The 23,197-nt window shown below is 42.4% G+C and overlaps 1 protein-coding gene across 3 annotated transcripts in view; it reads right to left on the bottom strand.

The window, feature by feature from the left end:
* ARHGAP24 (Rho GTPase activating protein 24) overlaps positions 1–23,197 on the bottom strand; it is a 168,801-nt gene that overhangs the window by 14,319 nt on the left and 131,285 nt on the right. For all 3 annotated transcript variants that reach the window (XM_084285504.1, XM_084285505.1, XM_084285506.1), the window contains one exon: positions 12,109–12,316. In XM_084285504.1, the coding sequence (XP_084141630.1) occupies positions 12,109–12,316 (208 nt within the window). The remainder of the gene's footprint in view (positions 1–12,108; positions 12,317–23,197) is intronic.

The following is a 23,197-nucleotide window of genomic DNA, read 5'->3' as shown; positions in this document are numbered from 1 at the left end:
CACCAGTCATGCAAAGTCTGGCTTAACTGCAAGACACATTTCATTCTGACCCAAAGGAGCAACCAGGCATTATATTTACACAGTGGGGATTATTCTCCTAGCAGAGGTGGCTCTAGCTCCCAAAACATCCCCAGCATCTCTCAGTTCCACTGTATCACTGCCTCCTTTGATAGGAGCATAAAGCAAGCAACTTCTAAAGACCAGATATTCTATGTGTTCAGTCCAAACTTCATCTGAATTACAGGTCTTTTCCTGGCATGCATTTTCTTCCTGTGGGCTCCCACAAGAAGACTACTCTGCCTTTCAGCTGTACCAGAAGAGAAACAGAAAACTTGGATATGCTCTGCACACACAACGGTAAATTCTTGGGAAAGGAATTTTAGCTCCATCCTGTACAGAATAGGACAAACCACTGCAAGTCACTCAAATTCAGAACATGTCTGAATGCTAGAACAGCAGGTAACATTTTAGGGCTGGGGGTCAAAAAGCTGATATAACATGCTTTGTTGCAATTTCATTTATGGAAATTTAAGTTCTTCTTGGCTATATCTAGTAGCATTCTAGGCTCATTAGCAGGTGTGCTAAAAGTAAGAAGACATGACAAAGAACAAAACCACAGGTTAGGTATGCAGTAAAACTTCCTTAAATCTTTCCATAGCATGTAAGATAACATCAGGGTAACTTAGGAGTGGCTCTGTGAAAAGTATAGAAATAGATAAAAAAAAATACAAATTTGCATAAAGAAATCTCTCTTTTGTTACTTCCAACTCCTCTGAATTTAGCTACTCAGGCATTTTTTAAAATCCATCCTTACGGGAATGTTCTACATGCTTTCCCTGGTTTGGGTAAGAAGTTGCACTGCAAGCTGATACCCTTCCCTCTGACTTGTGAAGAGTTTGAAAAACAGATACTGAATTACACTGTCTTCATTCATAAGAATTAAGTAATGCACAGACATTTCTATGATGCACATCATTGTATATTTTCTTTTTTTCTTTGAGGACTCCACACTCAGAACTTTTTAACATTTGGAGTCTCACAGAGGGAACCACTGGAATTTGATGCACTTAATGATTAACATACCTCTAGCAAAGCTTATTTGGGAACGATCTCTATTAAAACTAGAATGGCTTTTACTAAGTTAAATCTTAACAACAATGATGGGAACAACCTTAGATTAACATGCTATGGTATGTGCAATCTAAGTCAAAACAGAAGAGCAGTGATAAGCGCTGTATGCATGTAAATGTTAACTACCACCACCACCCGCAAGAAGTAAATTCCCAGAAAACAATGCTATTTCAACCATGAAAAACTGCCAGCCAAAATTCCAAAACATGTATCAAAGTGCTTTCTAGAGAAAAATTACAAACAAAGCATTAACTCAAATCTGCATTTTTTAAAGAAGGTGCAAATTCTAACCCCTGGGTTGCAACCCTGGACTGCAGGCCTAGCCAGGCGTGGATCTAAACTGAGAATCCTGTGTTATTTGCCCTACTTGGATACATATAAAACGTGTAAGAAACAGTATTATACATGAAACTAGATATAGCTGAACTATTTTATGAGATTTCAAATGCTAGCTCAGATTTGGCATTTATCCTTTGCCTTGTACCTTTCCCCAGTCCAGATGCAAACTAAAACCCTCTTCTTGACATCTTGATACGCAAAACTCATTACCAACCACACAGCCCAGAGTCTTAAAACACAGACCCTTTTCTCCTCTCACGTACTTGCTTACATGTCTTTTTGTTGCTATTGGGCCTGGTGTTCGGAGCACACACATGGCATGGCATGCATGTCCCAGCAGTTCTCACTATTCATCCTTACCCAAGACGCAGATCATCCATAGAGCTCCTGAGTTTCCTAAGTTTGTTGGTGTATCACGAAAGCAAAAAGCAAATACAGAGGAAAATATGTTTGCTATTCAGACTGTGAAGAAGAGCAGCAGTTGCAGAGAGCAGATGAGAACTGGCAGCTTTAACACAGTGCCTTACACTGCAGCATGAAAGGGAAGGGAACACAGGCTGTGATAATCTGCAAAGAATCGAACTCCAATTGCTCTGCATTTTTGGTCTTTCTCAATATTCTTCTTATTATTTATCTTTAGCAAACAGGGTAACTTCCCAGGCCTTGATGAAGAGCTGAATCATATCTTTCCAGGGATTATTTGCATTAAACTACAGCGGTCCTTTGAAAATACAAGATTCAAATGGACAGAGTGAGAAAAATTACCAAAGAACTATCAAAAACTGATCCATACATCTCCCAGAAGAAGCAACAGCATCTTCTTTCTATTGCAAGGACCACACTTTGGGTAGTATCTTAGTATAATTTCCACACCAGTCCCTTAATGTGAAGTAAAATACTTGTTCCTTGAGGGCACAGCTGATGGGGGGAAAAAAAAGGGCTTGCGAAACAACAAAAAAAGCAGCCCAACACCGTGCAGTTTATGAACTTTCACGTTTCAGTATTCAGTACTGGCAGAGTAAGGTCCCAGTTTAGCAGACGGGGACATATTTGCAATCTTTTAAGTTACAGAACAGTAAGGCAATACCACAGACTGCCACAGGATGGTGCGATTACAAAGTAAGAAGATCTAAATGGTTGAGTTAGATTTTCCCCTGAACTGTACTGGAGCACTGCTTGGGACTTAATCTATCTATACAGAAATTACCATGCATACGTTGGCAGTATAAACAAACACATATATATACACACATACTGCCTGTTAATCTTTTTAAAAGAGCTCGGTTTTTTAATTATATTAAAGTGGTAGTTAGAAGCAAGCAACTTTCTTCTTTCTTTGCAAGCAACTTTCTTCTTTCATTGTTACATATTGATATAAAAATGTCAAATAATGTAAGTAGAAGAGCACTTCATATAGTCTCAGTATGTTTAGACCTTGCAATCCAGTATTAGTTTTTCATGCAGTGTTTTAAAATGCAGAGATAAACTTAAAAACATCAGACTACAGCATGAATCCGTCTGTTTTTTAGGCGTTTCAACCCACAAATACCCTCAAGCCAACTTCAGCCACAGAGGCCAGCTGTGAGATTCAAAGGAGTTTTCCACTCCAAGCTCTCTTGAGGATCGGGAGCACTTATTTCCATTTCCTGTTTGCAGCACTGTATGTTGTATCTATCCACAGTCTAAGTCAGCCATCAGTAATTACATGCCTACCTTGAGGACATTTGTGTAATCGGTAGTCCATAGATCTTTTCAGGGCCTGTGCAGGGCCTTTTCCTCAGGGACTTTTTCAAGCTACAACTGATCAGTTTCAGAAAAGACAGCATTGCTCTCTTCAGTCTTGGCCTTGCTTACATCCTAGACCCATTACAGCTCCAGACACTTAATAATTATACCTATCTTGACAGTTCTTTTGCAGTGTGACATCGTAATATCAAAAGGTTTAATCATTACACATTCATAATTAACATGATTAAAAGTATTTATTAACAAGTTTTGAAGTACAGAATGTCAGTTCCAGCAGAAAATCCTCCTTATTCTAAATTGGAACAATCCTCATTAAGTGAGGCAAACTTTTCCAAGTGCAGAATGAATGATTACAACCTTGAAATGGGAATGACAAAGCACAAAGTTGGAATGCAACACAAAAAGTAGCAGCAAGCTGAGAAACAGTCTATTTCAGCATCTTGTGCTAGGCTGAGGGAGATTACTTACCCACTAAAATGTTCATACTGCTTTACTGTTGATGCTTTTGGAGGAGCATCCCGCACTCCAGCACTGTCCATGCAAAGGCATTACAAACACACACACACCACAGCCTCCCTGCAGCCATAAGAACACACATCGAAGTGCCCTTTGTCCAGACTTTGTCATTGGTATCCCTCATGGCAGTGCTGTTTTGACAGCGTTTGCCTTTGTGATACCACATGCGCTGTGGAAGTGGTTGTCAGATGGATTACACTGCCTGGGGATCTTCACCCTCTCCACCATAAATAAAAATTGCTGAAGCCCAGCAGGTCACCAGAAATCCCCACATAACCCTCACCCTCGGATAAGTGCACAGCGTGTTCAGAGAGCTGGAGTCAGCGCTTCAGAGCACACAGCCAACAGGCTCCTCGTAACTTTCAGAGAGGAAATAGGGCAGGGTCACATTACAAAAAGATAAATGCTACACCAAAAATAGCTCTGGCCCACGATGACACGTATACAGTTTGCATAAAGAACAAGCAGTAGGAAACAACAAGCTGTGAGGCTCTAATTAAATTCAGGAGTTCTGGTAATAAAACGAAGGAGAACAGTACGAACAGTTTGTGTATCAGTACATCCCTGAATTACTGGAATTGCATCTCTGTCCTTTAAAATATGTCACAGGTCTTAGTCCTGCAAACAGAGACTCTGTCACCAACATATCCTGAACCCATCCCAACACTTGGTGGCTGTGTCGCTGCTTAGCTGCATTCGGGCCTTGTAGAGAAGCTCTCCTGGACCAGTGCAGATGTCTTCCTGTCACGGGAGGATGAGTTTGCAACTGGCTGCCAGTCTACAGACAGCACATGATGCTAGAGTCCATGATAAACCAGTGCTGAAATACTGCAAGTGAGCAGCATTGAGAAGTATTACAAACATGAATAACTCTTTATTGAGAGAATGAGGCCACTGCTACTGCTGAGGAACCAGCACTCACAGGATGGCCAGACAAAGCCAGTGCTCAGTAATGTTAAGGCGACTCAGGAGTGATGCAACTGATATTGGAGTCAGGCTTTGGGCCAGAAATGCAAAGGTCAGGTCAATGCATAACATAATTGGTTGAACACTCTGTGCCATTTTTGTCCCCGTGTGTAGATACCTTCACTGTCCTCTATAATGTAGATACAGTACAAGCAGTACAGTGCGTAATCTAAGTGCCAGCTGAAATTTTGCCTACAACTTGTGAAACATGCATGAAAGCCTTTACCATCTTAGGCCCTGAGCTCTGTTCTCCTCTCCTTGCTGCCACAAGAGCCTGGCTCTACTTTAAGTACACTTCATAGAATCACCCAAATTATTTAGGTTGGAAGGGACATCCAGAGGTCATCTAGTCCAACCCCTGCTCAAAACAAGACCAGTTATGGCAGGTTGCTTAGTGCCTCATCTACTTGACTTCTGAGTATCTCCAAGGGTGGGGACTGTAAAAACTCCCTGAGTGCCTCTTCCACTATCTGGTCACACTCTTGCTGAAAAAAAAAAAAAAAAAAAAAGAAAAAAGAAAAAAGAAAAAAAAAATCCCAATATATAATCAGAATTTCTCATGTTTCAGCAAGCACTGCAAAGAATACTAAGGATTGACAGACTATTTCCAAGTTAGACATCCACTTCAGGAGTTGTAACAGGAGCCAATTCATTCTAAAGCCTGATGCTTCAAGAAGAGCAATGAAGACAGCAGTTTAGGACAGAAAGAGACAGACTTTGTGGAAGGACATGAAAGATTACTTACGAAATATAGATCATTAAAAAGAGGTGGTGGGTGCTTTCTGAGGCCCAAAAAACAGATGGGTTCCTATCAGGAAGCAATTAGCTGCCTCCAGCCAACATGCTGCCAAAATATCTAATCATTGCTAGGTTGTTCAAAGAGGCTGGTACGTTTCTGCAGAGATTTTGCAGGCATTCTACAAATATATAAAACTGGGTAAGCCCCACAAGTAAACTACCTCTTCTTGTTTATTGGAAGAGAAAGCCACAAATCTGGCAAGCCTTATTGTATAAGGATGTGCTAAAACACTCCACATGCTTACAAAATGTCATCCTTTCCTAAAAACTTGCCATTGGTAGTGGAAAATGCCCTTTCTTGCCTTCTTAAATTAGAGCCCCACAGCAACAAGTGAAAAGCAGGTGTCTTCACAAAGGTTAAGGAGCAACTCCATTTCCAAAACTGAAATTCATGCAAAGCAACTACAAATTTTTGTTCACTGCCAATAACCAAAACCACACACTCCTACAGCAGGACACCAATTAAACGGATTTAATGACCCTTGCATCACACTAGAATATCTTTGTTAACGTGTATTTAATTGCTAGATTAGGCCTCTTAACTCATGCCATATGCAGAGGTAATTTCTGCTAGCTGGGTAGGAAGAGGGCCGAGGTTAGAACAGACTTGGAAGTGGCTCCAGATGCTCAAGTGATGAGCAGGGTGTCATTTGTGAGGATCAGGGAAGGAAGCCTGGAACACCACAGGCACAAACGGATGGGAATTTACACAAGCTTAAGGCCATTTGTGTTGGCAGGAACTGGCTTTCTAGTAAATACTTCATTTCACGTAAGTGCTTTGTGTAGGGATTACTGTGCTTTTTTCCCCTAGGAAAGGAATAAAGCCCCATTCTTGTGGGGAACTGTTTCTAAACAACTTCTTACACAGAGGACTGTATTTGGAAAATGAAGAAAATTCTTTAGTGATCTCCAAGTCCATGTCTACCTGTAGCCCTCACAGTGCCACAGCATACTGCATCCCTGAAAAGACAGCTCCCGTTGCATGAGACTGTAAAGGGAACTAGGCTGGCCTCCTAGATAGATTACTAAGTGCCAAGGCCTGTGCAGTGCCTAGAAGAGTGGTCCTTTCCTCTGCATTGCAGACCTCTGCTGGGGTTGGGGGGGATGCTGCCTAGCAGCAAGGAATGCCTTAATGATAATTAAAGGAACAACAAACAAAGGTCTGTCTTGTTCTCTTCCAGAACATCTTTCCATACACTACAATAATACTAACACATAACAAAGAACAAAAAGATAAAAGTATTTCAGTATTATGCTTTTAAATGTTGTATATAGTCACCTTCTAAAACTCTGACAGCTTTCCTGGAAACTGCTAAGCCCTAAAACTGTGGAGGACCTTGATAGATCACTGCCTGAGGACTGAAAAAGTAAGGTTTTCTGGAAAGCACAATTACTTCCATGCTACAAAAACATTTGTTTTGCCAGGCTTTTCATTCAATTGTTGTACCTCAATTCAGAAAAGACATACATAACACACCATAATTACTCCACCGGGGACCAGAGTATTTCTTTATAGCTGTACGTTCTTCAGAGTCTCCCTTGTTTTGTCTGCTCAACAGTTTTAAAATACAATCAGTTGTCCTTATCAAGTTGCCTTTTCCAGCAATTTGGAAAATGCTGTCCCCATGTCCACTGTTCAGAGAAGTCTTGAATCTAGAACTGGCACACCTGCTTTCTCTCTTTCGCATCAGCATTGTAATTTTACACCAGGTCTGGAAGGCTGAGTGTCCCCACAGAGCCAGTGAGGGGGTGCCCATGCCCTGCTGTACATGAGGTTGGTGTTCTTGTGCCTTGCTACATTGCGGGGCTGCTTTAGTCCTAGAAGCAAAAAATCTCAGAAGCCCGAAGTGATAGCCTCGCTGTCTGAGCATGCTCAGGGAGACTGTGTCTTCGCTGTCTTCCCTCAGATACATGCACTCTTCACGGGCTTCAGGATATGTGCAGACACAGCCAGTGGAGAAGAATCCTCCCTAAAATCATTCAGTCAGGTCGATTTGGAGTTGAAAGTAATTTATGGTATGCTTTGAGGATGCCCTTGCAGAGGGAGGATGCAGGAACGATTGGTAGACAGTGCTGTTCTCTGTATATTGACTTGGGCATGTGGTCCTTCTGACACCAAGGATATTACCTCGTACCATCCTCATCATTCACCTATTTTTCTTTGACAATCCCAGTGATTAAATGTACAGAGATTAAATGTGCTAGTTCCATGCTCTGGATTGTTTGACTGTGGTGAATAATGGCTAATATTTGCCAGCCATCACATTCTGCCACTTACATATCCTTTTCTCAGCTGACAGCAACGGCGACTAGAGCAACAAGGAATATTTTGTCCTATCACCTACTGCCTTCTCTTTTAAAGGAATCTATACGCATGAGAGAATGGAAAAGGGATTTTGTTTTGCTAAATGTGCAAGTGTGTGCTTGCCTCTTCTCTTGTGCATATTCAAAAACGCAAGCAGGTAAACAATGCCATTCTAAACCCCAGCAAACTACTGGGCTGTATACATGTATATCAATGATAACAGTTTGAAATTCCAAGCCACATACATAGATCAGTCACGTAAGTATTAATACCTGTTTCAGTGACACTTCAAATATTTTTTTCTCCCTGAGAAATCATAATTCTCATGTCTTCTGGCAATAACTGTGATGAACAGTAGAAGGAAAGAGATAATATAAAAAGAATAATCAAATTTTATGTGTAAAAATTGCAAAATGAACCCTTATTGCTATTTTCCTTATCCAGTGCCATATTTCCTATGCTAATTTTACAGAACAAATAGTCATAATCCACTTCGTATCTTTACAAACATGTGATTTGTAATGCAGCTGAGGGACTTCAAATTTAAAATGTAAGCCACACAAGCAGAAAGAAACCTACCCCAAAGGCAAGCAAAATGGATTCCCTGGAGGCAACAATTCTACACAGAGATGGCAAATACCAGGGATATTTCAAATAGTAGTGAGCTCACGTGATTAACTAATTCCAGTGCTAGTTCCTCAAAGCAGATATCATAGGATGTGCATATAATACATACATACGGAGTGGGATATTATTTGATTTTTTTTTTAACTGTCATACACTTTTCATTATTCTTTTTTTTTTTTTCCTTCATACAAAAGGCATCAGCATTTTTCTGCTTTTGCAGCTGTACCTCCCCTTTGCAAGACCACAAGAAATGTAAATGCTGATATGCCAGTTTTCATAGCAGGTGGGATGTTGGATGTTTCAGATTGGATACCGGGTTTTGTCATTTTGCAAGTTTAAGAAATTTCAAATATTGGCTCCACTCTCACTGAATTGTGTACACAAAGCTCACAATTCTTAAGCAACGTTTTATTGACCACGACACCTATAAAATAAGATCAAGCTCAAATTAATATGTGAAGATTTTTTGCTATTTTCTGAATTGTCCTGGATTTACTGCATTTTTGTAACTGACCAGCAACAGCACATCTAGCTGCTAGCTCACAGGAGCTACAATTTGTCAGATGTGTCTAATGTTTACAAAACATGGCTGGAATTTTTCTATCCTCTGAGCAAGGCTAGTTTGCTCCCTTAAAATGCATCGTGCTCTTCCTGTTTGCTTTCATTTGTCTTTGTCAAACGGGCACGGACAGGAGCACAGGAGGGGATAAGGGCAGTGTATCCACAGAACCGTGGACAGCAGCTACGCTCAAGGCCACTGCGCAAAAAAAAGACATCTGTGCAACTGAACTCCATCTCCTAAAAATAGAGATTTAATATTAAAAGAGTACTAATCACAGCAGAAAAACCTTACCTTTCTTTTTCCTTTTGTTTCTACAAGTTGTGAATTGTACAGAATCAGCTAACAAAGCATAAGAATGGTTATTTTAATAATCTAATTTCTCACATAAACCCATACACCTGCATACCTACGCATTTCACGGTGACTTCATTTATTCTGAAGTCTTTGTTTCACCTACGTGTACTTACATGCAGAAAAAATGTCACTATGAAAAATGGCAAACTACTCAAACATCAGCTCTTTGTATTACTTCCAGCCCCAATGACAACAGCCAGTCTTTCTCCCAGTCCAAGCTGGTGACCCGGCACTGCTATGGAAGCGTGACCTGGCTTCCATTGTGTTTCTTGTCCCATCAACAAAACTGTCAGCTAAGCTCTAAATGCTCAGTCGTTATTACTACTGATGTATGAGAAGGAGGGAATGTAAATTAATAATCAAAAAACAGGAGATTTTGCACTACCAGACTGGTGACTACAAATAGATAATTACAGAATAAACCCAGTGGATTTCAAACTCCATGACAAAAACTAAGCACAGCCCCCTCCCCTAACATACGCTCCTTTCTCTACAGCAACTTTTCAGCCTGTGGCCACTTTCCAGGAGCTCAGCTTGCCATGCCAGTTCCATCAAACCCGGAGAACCTGCTGCTCTTCAGCACAAGGAAAAGAAAGACTACCCAAAACCAAGGTAATATGCAGGTGTTCTTTCAACATTGTGAAATGAACTCCAAAGCATACAACTGAAACAAAAGATTGTAGGAAAAAAGTAGATGCCCAGTGGCAGAGGTGAGAGCAGAGATTAAATCTGCCTGACTTCTGGTCCATTTGCTATAGCAAAGTCACACATTACCTCCAAATTCAAATGTGAAAAAGTAACCAGAAAAAAAGGACCCTTCGAAAAAGGACACACAGGGATACAAAGCTGGTCTTCTATAAATTCTCAGCTTCAGAAGCAGAACTGCAGTACCAAAGACTGATAGCTAACTCCTGCTCATGTTTCTTTTTTGCTGTAGTGGAGATCATGTGCTTACTTCACAGCACTGGCATTTAAACTCTCTTCTCCATTTCGTCTGCTAAAGCTCAACCTGCGTGCCTGTTCCTGGGTCTCATTAGTGTGTGCTACAGACACTGTTAAATAACTTTGCAAAAATAATTTAAGCAGCTCATCTCTGGTCTCATTTGCTTTGAATAGATAGACCTTATGCACCTCTTTCAAGCTGCACGTCTCAGTGGGGTGTTCAGTACATCATCTTCCTGGGGCTTGGGGGCAGTCTGTTTCTTAAGCATTTCCTCCATGATCATTTGGCTTGCAGGCATTGAAAAAATAACCTTTGGTTTCATTTGCCCGTAGCATTTGCCCACTTGTACCTTTGGTAGAGATTGTGCCAGGAACATGACCAGCAATATTTAGCTAAATGTCAAAGAAAGGAAAAGATACCCAGCAGATTCCCAATTACTGTAATTTTCTACATGGTTTTAGGTAAATTAGGCTGTATTTGAACAGTCTGTAAGCATGCTTCAAACGTTTACCAGGTAAGCTTATCACTGCCCAGAGTTTTCCAGCTCCACAAAACTGTTTTCTGGTCAGTCATCCTAACTATCACCTTCTGATGAGGAATTAATAAAACTCGTATGAAGAAAATCACTTTGCTTTTCCACACAATTATAAATTCTTGGCATTTCCTAAACTAAGCATCAGGACTTAGGAAACTGTTCAAGATAAAACAGACCACAGATGTCTGCCTTCTGTGCATCTGTGAAACACATACCTTCATACATATTAAATTTGCCTACTTCATAGAAGTAAGGAAGAAGAGGAGGTAAATGTTTTCCAGCAATCAGGTTCATATCATGGTATATTTTTGCACTAAAAATCAAGCTGTGCTTTCCTTCCCGTTACTTGGATTGCTATCAAAGGTCCCACAAAATAAATGTAGCCTGCCTCTTCCTCCTCCTAATTCAGATTAGAGCCCTGCTGGGAATGAAGGATCCCAAATCCATTTTGGAGGTGTATTTATGGGTATTACAGCACACATCGAGGACTACAATCCCCTAAACCGGAATTTCATTAACATCATACTAGCTCTTAATACGGAGTTTAATGCAGGCTTTGGGGCATTTGTAATCAACTGGTTCTGTTTCTTTGACTGTATGCCTTCTGAATATGCAAACTATTGCAGTTGTTGTTTCAGAAGAGCTGAACTTACCCAGAAGACTGATCTTACAGATTGAAGCCATCTACAGGTGTGTGAATAGGACTGGGTTTTTGGCCCATAAAACTCTTAATAGCTTTGCAAAATTATATCAATACTGGAACGCATCTTGGACCTGGACACTCAAAATCATTTGGGTTTATGATTACAGTCACAGCAGCCTTTGTTTTTTAAAGCAAGAGGCTCAAAATTATAAAAGATAACACAAAATCGGACTTCCCTTCCATTCAGTTTTACAGGTAACAGAACATATTGCAATTGGTGATAAGACAAATTCTTCCTTTATAGTACTGACTAAATCCCAGCACCAACACTGCATTTTGAGTTATACCAATATCAAGGAAATCCAGATATTTCTGATTAAGCCAAACCATTAATGATACATTTCCTAACCAGCATTTCATAAATGGAACTCCTCCAGAAATGCTTTGAAACCAGACATCAAAGTCAGAAAAAAAAATAAAATGTTACAGTGATAATAGGAAACATGCAGGAAAAAAAAGCACAAAAGCATTCGTTCTATCGCCGCTGCCACGTGTCTTACAGCACCTTGGGTCTGCCAGAACAGCAGACTGCTTTGTGTCCTACCTAGGCTTCAGGGCGTGGGGGACAGCTGGAGGATTTTACCTGTCAAAAGAAGGCTTCTCTCCACAGTCAAACGCATCCTGCAACTCCTTGACAAGGTTAGCCTGCCCAGGCAGCCGAAAAAGGCCTTCTTCTTTCAGCCCCCGCTGCCGGATAAAATCCACACACTGCTCCACCAGCATAGGAGCCAGGCGGTTCCCATATCGCTTTTCGTATCGGACAGTGTCTTCTAGTTTCTGGCCAAAAATACCTACATAAAAGAGAGATGTGACATGGTTGTGATTCTCAAAAACATACAAGGAGCCTGTGTCTTTCACTGCAATCCATGCAATCTACAGGTCACTTCAATGCATGGACAATTAATGCACCCCTTTCTTAAGGATAAATTGCTGCATCTCACGTCTGATGCTGTCATGATGCTGTCAGACATAAATGTGATGATGATATATTATACAACAGTGCTCTAAAATACTCTTTAAAAAAAATAAAAATAAATTTGAAGTGACTTTTCAGACCAAAAGCACAAAACACAGAGAAATATTACAAATAGCATTTTCTGTCAACAAACCTTCTGATTCAAAAGTGATGTACATCTCCATTTTCTTAGCTTGTGCCTAATGATGCATATAAAATTAGGTAGTTTCTGTATGAGTTTTAATTACATATAAATGTTACCTTTACACACGGAATACAGATAAATATAACTCGGGATTTGGTTCATACTAAACCAAACAATTAATTGCATTTCACAACATAAGCAAAGACCTGTCCTACAATTTATTACCAGCTGCATTATCACTTTAGGAACAATAAATTGTGTGTACAAAAAAAAAAAAAAAGATCACGAAATGAAAGGCAAAAACACGTCAGACAAACTGCAGGAAACCAGTATTTGGCTTTAGCCTTGGAAAAACATGGAATTTTACCAACAAAATTAACTTCAACCCCAAACAGAGGATACCATTATGGACACCGGAAATACAACTCCTCTTCTGTAACTGTTTTACCTCTCCCTTTCCAACTGCAGAGCCAGCCATCACAAGCATTGTCACAGCAATGTTCAGGTATATCATCTGTGATGGAAGTTCTCCCTTGAGACCATTTGTTGATTGAAGCTGGGGCTGAAGCAAGGCAATTCAATTTCTATATATAGCAACACAATGAACAGCTCTAAGGCAGCCATGATAAGAAACTAAATACCAAATAACTACCTATACTGAAAGACTGCTTTTGCAATTACTTATGACAGAAAGTGAAGCAAACAAACAAACAAAAAAAGCAGTAAGTCAAATTCTGCCCTTCAGTGAGCACACAGTTCCTACCAGTTTGAAAATGCGCAGCAAGGAGAATAGAGTTATTTTGGTTTTTCTATAGAAAGCCAACAGATGAGCCAGTCAGCTTTTGCCTCTTGCCCCAAGAGCCTCTTTCACCCACAAATCACTGATACGTAAACACATAAGTAACCAAAAACTAAGGTAGGATGTAGAGCAAAGCGTCCTTCAGAGCACCCTTCAATGTGTACATTCTTCCTGCAACAAAAGAAGAGTAACTCCTGCCTGTCCTTGTGCTGAAAGTTGCCTTCTGTACGCTCTGGGATGTTACTGCAAGTAGGTGGCAAGCTGTCAGTCACCCACACTGAAGGTTTGGGGCTTGCCTTTAAGTGCAATTATTTTTATGCTAACAAAGGAAATGACTGGTGAGAATAACGATGTCCAGCTAAGACATCCACAAATTATACTGAGATGCAGAGCAGCAAGCACATTTTGTGATTTCCATGGTACTCACACATGTGGATGCCAAAAACAGCAGTAGGCGAAGTGACTAAACATTACAGTCGCTCTTTATTAGACAACTTTTTTTTCAAAAAAAGTTTGTTTTGTTTTTTTTTTTGTAAAAAAAAAAAAATCCCAAAATTTTTGATTCAAGACAGAATTTTTGAAATTTCAGAGTCAAACAAGCTTAGAAGGATACTGACTAATGTAAAATAGTTGTGTCCCTGAAGTTCAGCTTTGTCATGCTGGCAGAGGGCACTAAGTATGTTTTCTTATTTCTTACTTACCCTCCTCATCTCCTGCAAACTCGCCCAGGGCGTCACAAAAGTGTTATATGAATTTGGGCTTCTCATATTTCCCTGAGTTAAGGGTTGCTGCTGGCAACACTGAGGCCATCCTCAAGTCCCCCCCATTTTCTAGACTCTTTCTAAATGAAGTAGAATTAAGGAGAAGATCTGATGTTTAGTTAGTTAAGGAATCAGTGTGATTCTATGAATTCGGGGATTTCAAGGGCCCTTCTGCTTTTGGAATTGTAACCAAGACCTTCATCTAAAGACTCAGTTCCATTAGGGAAATCAATTCAGAAAGATCCTGTAAAAAAAAAAAAAAAAAGTCTTTACTGTCAAAAGCACCTGTTCTACCCCCTGAAACAAATCCAACCCTTTTTCTGTAGAGGGATGACACACAAAACTTCACTAAGCACCAATTCTTTACCACTTGAATCTGTGTGGTAGAGCTCACTAAGCAGATAAAGGAAATGGCACATGACAGTTCCAAAACGTCTTCACAACCAGGTTCACAACCTCTCTGGGCAACCTGTTCCTACTACTTGGCTGTCAAGGTGAAACACCTTTCCTGTCTGAAACCATCCTGTTCGGTGTATGCCAGTGGTCTCTTACCCTCCCTCCACCCACTGTTGTAGAAAAGCCCAGCTCCATCTTCCTGACAATTTTCTCTTACTATCTGAGACAGCCACTTTTTGCTGCCCCCAGAGCCGCCCGTTCTCCTGGCTGAACACACACTGCTCTCTCTGCCTGTCCTCGTGTATGCTCCAGCTCCAGCACCTTGGTGGCCCCTTGGCTGAACAGAGAGTATTTGGAATAGGATCTAACAAATGCCGAGTAGATGAGGTTCGCTTCCCTCCCTCTGCTGTCTCCGCTCCTGTTGATACAGCCCAATTTGTAGTCAGTCTTCCCTGCTGCCAGGCCCACTGCTGTCTTCTGTCCAACTTGCTGTCCCCTGGGATACCCAGGTTCTCTTCCATGGAGCTGTTTCTCTGAGGTTATTCCTCCTCAGGTGCAGAATTTGATCCTTCTCTCCTTATTTTGTCCCATGAATGTACATTCAGAGCTTTCCTTCAATAGTTCTTGCTTTTGACACAAGAATTTTCAATTCTTTTCATCAGTGGAAAATATGAATATTCCAATTATATGACATACAATTACAACTCACGCTTGCTGACAGTACGCTTACTACGAATAAGCCCTGTCCTATTAGCTCTACTTTCTTCTCTCCATGCTAACATTCCATTCGATAACGTGCATTTTGCAGGCCAGTTCACATTTTGCAGAAGGAAGATTAAGTTCTCAAACCTACCAGACTGCTTTGAAACTAGTATTAGTAATGACACTGTAGTCAAAACACATCACTTCATTTTTTGGGATAGTGCCATTTTTTTTTATTTTTTTTTTAAGAGTTGGCTTTCAAAGCATGCCTAATACATAATGAATAAAACTAGAATAAGGGGGCTTGTGCGGTGGGAGCAAAAAAGAATGCCCATGTTGTTGTAAGTTGCTGATGCATCCCAACACAAGCTGTAGAATATTGAAAACAGCTGGCAACCATAAAGCATTAAGATGCCCAGAAGTAGTGCTACACAGCATTTTTGAACTCATAGAGAAAGTAAGGAGTGATTCATGTACAAAAGGTGACATACCTGAAATGGGTACGACCAACTTAGATGTGTATTACAGAATCACAGAATCATCTAGGTTGGAAGAGACCTCCAAGATCACCGAGTCCAACCTCTGACCTAACACTAACCAGTCCTCCACTAAGCCATATCACTGAGCTCTACATCTAAACGTCTTTTAAAGACCTCCAGGGATGGTGACTCCACCACTTCCCTGGGCAGCCCATTCCAATGCCTCACAACCCTCTCAGTAAAGAAGTTCTTCCTAAGATCCAACCTAAAACTCCCCTGGCGCAACTTTAGCCCATTCCCCCTCGTCCTGTCACCAGGCACATGGGTGAATAGACCAACCCCCACCTCACTACAGCCTCCTTTAAGGTACCTGTAGAGAGTAATAAGGTCGCTCCTGAGCCTCCTCTTCTCCAGGCTGAACAAGCCCAGCTCCCTCAGCCGCTCCTCGTAGGACTTGTTCTCCAGGCCCCTCACCAGCTTCGTCGCCCTTCTCTGGACTCGCTCGAGCACCTCCATGTCCTTCTTGTAGCGAGGGGCCCAAAACTGAACACAGTACTCGAGGTGCGGCCTCACCAGAGCTGAGTACAGGGGGACGATCACCTCCCTAGCCCTGCTGGTCACACTGCTTCTGATACAAGCCAGGATACTGCTGGCACCAACTCGTCTTTGGGTGCATGGGGACGGTTTGCTCCTGAGTCTTTAAGATTTCCTTCTTGAAGAGCACCCAGCCTTCCTGGACTCCTCTGCCCTTCAGAACTGCCACCCAGGGGACTCTGCCAACCAGTGACCTGAACAGCTCAAAATCTGCCCTCCAGAAGTCCAAGATAACAGTTTTATTGGTCCCCCTTCTGACTTTGCTGAGAATAGAGAACACTAAAATTTCATGATCACTCTGCCCAAGACAGCTCCCGACCACCACATCTCCCACCAGTCTTTCTCTGCTTGTGAACAGAAGGTCTAGTGGGGCACGTCCCCTGGTAGGCTCACTAACCAGCTGTGTCAGGAAGCTATCTTCCACACTCTCCAGAAACCTCCTAGACTGCTCTCTCTGAGCTGTATTGTATTTCCAGGATATGTCTGGAAAGTTGAAGTCCCCACAAGAACAAGTGCTGGCAATTGCATGACTTCTGCCAGCTGCTTGTAGAATGCCTCATCCGTCTCCTCATCCTGGTTCAGCGGTCTATAACAGACCCTCACCAGGATGCCTGCCTTGTTGACCTTCCCGCTGATCCTAACCCATAAGGACTCAACCTTATCATTCCCAGCCTCAAGTTTCACAACATCAAAACACTATAATATAGAGAGCCACATCACCTCCCCTTCTGTGCTGCCTGTCCTTTCTGAAGAGCCTGTAGCCAGTCATTGCAGCACTCCAGTCATGGGAGTGGTCCCACCACGTTTCAGTGATGGCAACCAAGTCATCGCTTGCTTGCCGCATGGTGGCTTCCAGCTCCTCCTGTTTGTTGCCCGTGCTGCGTCCATCATAGAATCATACAATATCCCGAGTTGGAAGGGACCCATAAGAATCATCAAGTCCAACTCCTGGTGCCACACAGGTCTACCCAAAATTTTAGACCATGTGATGAAGCACGCAGTCCATTAGTGCATCTATACTACATTAGTGTAGATGCACTTCAATTGGGTCATTGCCCTCTCCCCCAGGCCCATCTATAATGAGCCTCATTTCATCCCCATTCCCCTTCTTACCTAGTTTAAAGCCCTCTCAATGAGCCCTGCAAGCTCCGGGGCTAGGATCCCTTTTCCCCTCAGAGATAGGTGGGACCTGTCTGCAGCTATCAGGCCGGATGCCAAGTAAGCGCCCCATGGTCAAAAAAAAACACAACACTTCTGTGTTGGCACCAGCCTCTGAGCCATGTGTTTATCAGGTGGGCTTTCTGGGTCTTCCCTGTACCCCTCCCTGGCACTGTAGGGATAGAGGAAAACACCCCCTGTACTCCCGCTCCACCCACTAACCATCCCAGTCCCCTGAAGTCCCTAAATTTATTACAGCAGCAAATCACAGATACTGAAGAAAAAACTTTAAAAAACAAACTATACATGAGGAAAAATAAAACCTGGTATGATGCAGAGATGACCACTGTGAACAATGTAATTGAAATCAGGGCCGAAAATGTCCTCATTTGGGTTCCCAAAGTGTAAACATTGAAGTATTTCTACTACTAACTGCAATAAGGTGGTTTGCAAATTAAGGGACTTTTATTGAGACACGTAAAATACACACAGCTGGGAATGCCTGGGGGAGAGGCAGAATAACCACAGCAGTTGTCTAGATTTGACGGATTGGATTCAGATCCCACACAACCTTCAGAACACAGTTGCATCCAGTCTGGTCACGTTTATCTTCACAGCCAGAGGGGTCTATGCACACCACCGCCCACATCCCAGATGAAGCCTCAGAGAGTTGGCTCTCCAACTATGTGAATGGTGACAATCGTTTATCTGCCTTGGAGGCATGAGGATTTCCACATTCTACTTTGAGAAGCTCAGAGGTAGATGTTGAAAAAAAATATGCGCTAACCTAAAGACCTCGGTCTCATGGGAAATCAATGGGAAATCAACACGTCATGCCTTAAGAGCTTCTAAAGTCACCATTTACTATACTCTGTTTTCCAGTTTGGCTTTGGAATTCATCTCAGGCAGGCTTGGTGTGGTTTTGAAGTGTAGACTGAACTTCTCCAAAGGAATTATTTCTTTCACCTAATAAATACAGAACACTGCACCGAGCAACACTTAGCCATGAAAGGAATTAGTTGTGATAAGCCTGCATAAATATTGACTTGAAGTTACAGGCTGATGCCTTATGGAAAAAGTACTCTGTTGCCAGGGGCAGAAGAGGCAGAAACATGACAACTCTGCTTCCACCTGATTTTGTCCTAACTTTTACCTTGTTCATCATCTTTTTGTTTTATGTTGGGTTTTTCACTGTCGAGGAATAAAAGCCAAGATTGTTGCCCTGTAAATGTTCCCTTTCTTCCACTATCTCTTTCTAAGGTCCTTATCTCCTCTTATATCACAAGTGACTACTCCAGAGACACCGCAGATGAATGGTTCATGAAGACTGAGATGCTGACTGTCATGAAGCAAAGGCAATGCTGTGATGAACTGTGGTTACAAACATACTGTTAATACAGTGCTTAGCAGAGACAAACCAAGCTGAATGCTGTAAGCTATAGCTGGTGGCGTCTCCTAGCCTCTCCTCTGCAGAGAGGCTGTGGAATGATGGTCCGAATTACAGAGACAACAGAATAATCAAAACCACAGAGTTAAGTTCAAATGCTGGTTTTTTTTTTTTGTTTGTTTGTTTGTTTTTAAGTCAACTTATAACACTGTAACTAAGCAAGAAAACCTCCATGGAAAAAGAAATAAAAGAGCCCTCGTGTTGCCATCCAAACCCAAGTTCTCCTAAATCTTATTCTCTCTAAAATCCAGAAATGCACAGATTCATTAATGCCGACCTGTGGATAGGGTGTCAGAGGAGAAAGCAACAAAAACAAGCAAATTTGGCATTCACACGGCAGCAACTTGCTTGTCTTCCCCACAACTGGAAGAAGGCAGGGAAATGTACAGATTTCCAGTTCTGACCAGTCTTTAGATTTAATCAACAGAACTGCTTTTTCAGAGAGGCCCTTGTAGGTCTTTAAGGCTATATCCAATTAAGCCAAGATCACGCATAACATCAAAGAGGAAAATCACATGCTAGCAAAGGGCATGCTGAGTGGTTATTCATTAACTAGAACATTCCCGCGGCAGAAGTTTTGTAAACATTTTGAGAAACTGGATTTCCAAGGCTAACGGATATCCATAAAGCTTATGAAAGACACTGCAGTGCTCTGTCTAAATTCTGTGTGTGTCTGCTCAAGAGTTGTGAAAGCGCTGTGGTATTTTCAATGGTACATACTCATAGTTAGAGCATGTTTTCAAAATTTAAGAATGCTGTTAGTCAATGATCTCCATAACTACTGCACACAGTCAAGGGTCACATCTCAAATCTATTGACTCCAATCCAGTAAGAAGAAAGGAGGGAGAAGATCTAGGCGGCAGCTCGGCTCCTTGCTCCTTGACAAATCACTTGGAAAACAACCGCCTGCCTCTCCAGCCCTACCGCAGCACACATGGTTGGTGAACCAGAAGGTTCTGCCTTTTCCATGCTGCCCCTGAGCAATTCAGGCAGCAGCAACGTTTTCAGAAGCATAACGCCCAGAGGGCTGATAATTTCAACACAGAGCCTGTACAGCGTGTTCTCTCACTGTGCAGCAGAGAGGATCTTCCTCCTTCCAGAACATGCCCTTAGTTTATGGACCATACTGATCAGAAAGGGCCAGTTAAGGGCTAGGGAACTGGTCTCAGATTAGAGTACCTGAGGCACCCCTCAAACTCTAATCAGTAACTGACACTGAAAATAAAAGATCAGGGGAAGGGTCTTCAACAGCAACACAGGAAACAAGCCCTGGCATGGCCACATAACACTTCATGCAGAGCTTTAAACTGTTATTTTCTTACCAGCTTTCCACTTTGCTGTTCCCCAGCGCTACATGCAATTAATTTTGAGTGGATCAAATGCAGGCAGTATTTCCTTCTTCTCTACAGATGTTTTAAATGTAAAGGAGAGGAGGAAAAAAAAAATACAGCAATGGCAGAATTTTGTTCCTGTTTCACTCATTTTCTTACCTACAAGCCTTCTCCTACCCCACAGTCAATGTGATGCCAGCAGGAGATAAGGTCCCTACCCTGGAGTTGAGCACAGCTGCACAACAGAGGTTACTGCTTAGAAAAAAACAAGTCTGAAAGAAGAGCAGACATAGCTACTGGCTGGAAAAGAAGAGAGGCAAATTTTAAAACATCACAAGGAGCTTAACACAGCTGGATTAGGACTGCTACTCTTTCTCTGGCCACAGCCAATGCCACTTTCTTCTCCAAAACTGGTCACTCACATGCCAGCCGACGTTCTCACCGCTGCATGCAGTAGCAAGTCACCCTCGGGTATCCATTCCTTTCTGCACTTGCGCTGTGTGCCCCCTCAGGAGGTTCCCACGATGCTTCTCAAGCAGAGAGCATCTTCTCCGATTTGGGCTTAAAAGATTTTCGGCTCTGTCTCTGTTCAGATGCCACCTTCTGAGCAGCCATTTCTCCTATGACGTGACCTTCCTCCAAAGGACATTTCTTTTTCCAGGGCCTAACACAATGCAGCTTTCATCTGGATTTCCAGAAGGGGTTCTACAACTTGCATCATCATGATGGTACATCTCTGTCATGTCACAATGTTGTGATTCCCCTGTAGTTCTTCCAGTGAGCAGCCAATGGCTTTCCCTGTTAATTTTCTTTGCTGTGTTGTATTGCACAGCTTAGAATTTATCTATCTGATTTATTTAAGTGTATGGGCTGGGTTTGCAGAAGGCTAGTTTTGACCATTTTTACACTTAGGTATACAATCTGCAAATGAAGTTACAAGAATTCTTGAAGCCAATTAGTAAGATGAGTGTAGTTGGCTTAATTTGCCTGTTAAGTCACTGTAAAGGCTTAACTGAAAGTCCAATTAATGATCATATTTCTGTTGTCTCCAGAGGGACATGGACCTCGTTAAACATGTGCACCATCATTCTGAGCTCCCTGATCTAGGGACCTCACAGCAACACTCTTGACAGAACATGTGTGTAGGAAAGGAACTGAAACAAATGATATTTAGAGGAAAGCAAATGAGCAGCATGGCCTTTGTCATTCAGTCCTCTGCCCAAAGTGCTGCAGCTTCATTTGGGGGTCTTAGACACGAAGAATTGCTGTGTCAAAACATATGGGGAAGGAGTAAACAGCTGAGGTCTTCTTGGAGAGGCTAAGGCTGTGACCTGGGGCAAAAAAGCAGCTGCCCGCAAAATTATCAGTTAATCCTTTATTAAATTTCCAAACATTTCTCAAATAGTTAGGTGTACAAACAGGGCACAGACAGCTCTAATTTACACCAATACCTTGAAATGCGCTTGCACGCTTGATACAGACATATCCACGTCCTCCTGGGCATGGAAACTCCAGCAAGCATGGAAAACGCTGGCCTCAGGAGGAGGTTACGGGGGACAAACAGCTTTCGGTGCCATGTCAGCAGCAGGCAATAGCTGATCCCTGCTCTAGTTCTGCAGGGAGCACCCCACTGGCTGTGATTCCTTGTTTCAGGGCATTGTCCCTGCCTGCACACAGCACCCTCAAAAGCAGTGAGGTCACTACATCACCACCGAGTGCTGCAAGCAGAGAGCTGCTGGGCTTGCAAAAGGACAAATGGCAGCAGGGAGGGACACATCAGGGAGGAACACATGATGACTGTATTCATATATGCCCCATGTAAGATCATTTCTCACACTTCAGAACATGATGGTTTAGCCCTTACACTTGGATTTCCTGCTCCAGCATAGTTTCTAAGGCAGCACCAACATTTCCCTCTTTCCCCACCCACATTTTTTATCCTTACCACAGAGGCAGTTTCCCCCCCCTCAGCCCCAGCACCGTGGTACCTTACATCACTTGCTGTATCGCTCCCAGACATGTGTTTCCCTTCCAGCTGACACATTTTGAAAGCCAGCCTCCTCTTTGCCTTCCTCCCCTCAGCACTGCCATGCTCTGCTTCTACAGGTGTATATGCACTGCAGAAGAAAACTGGCCTTAAAAAATCTCTCTGCAGCAGGTGGAAAGGCAAGTGCGGGCTGCAGGACAGCAGAATCAAGTGGCAATGCAGCACTTGCAGCAGGACAGTGCACTGTAGGGATCCACTTCAGTCCATCAGAAATCTCTGAATCCAGGGACTTGGTCTTCTGCACACATGCACTTTTACCTATTTATCATGTTCCTTTACTCCCTCTTTTCTTGCCTCCCACACAGACAAGATAAAAACCCAAACTCTTTTCCCCAGTATTTTGCCAGCCAAACAGGCAGCAGTTAGCATCCCAGGTCCAGTTCCCCAGCTCCTCTCAGTGATATTTGCTCAGAAGCTCTGCAATAATCTTGTCTCAAGCCACCTCTTTCAGGCAGCCCATCATTCATGGGTTATTATGTAGAGGAGACAGTATCAGCTGGCCAACTACAAACAAATGAACAAAGAAGTAAATAAATCATTCATGAAATGTCAGCATCTGCATTGTTTCATGCCTTTTGTTTCGGTGCTCTCATCTGCCTGCACATGCAGCCCCCATGACTTCTCCAAAACCTGGCTTCACTAGCAAAGCAGAACAGAGTGAGAGAACAGACCTACCTTTACGGAAACTAAAACACCGCTTAATTCTCCTATAAGTAGTTTTAGGAATGAAAGGAGGTGCCGCTAAGGCACCTGGGCTGCGGACTCCAGCATTTCTGTCTTCAGGCATCATACAGGCCAGAGACCCCACGTCCCTCCAAAGCTTTCCTTTAGCAGCTGCATCCAGACAAAACACCAGGG

Source organism: Netta rufina (assembly GCF_964035555.1).
Source record: "Netta rufina genome assembly, chromosome: 4".
Taxonomy (NCBI): domain Eukaryota; kingdom Metazoa; phylum Chordata; class Aves; order Anseriformes; family Anatidae; genus Netta; species Netta rufina.
Note: the sequence above shows the minus strand (reverse complement) of the source record. Positions and strands in the feature narration are given on the sequence as shown.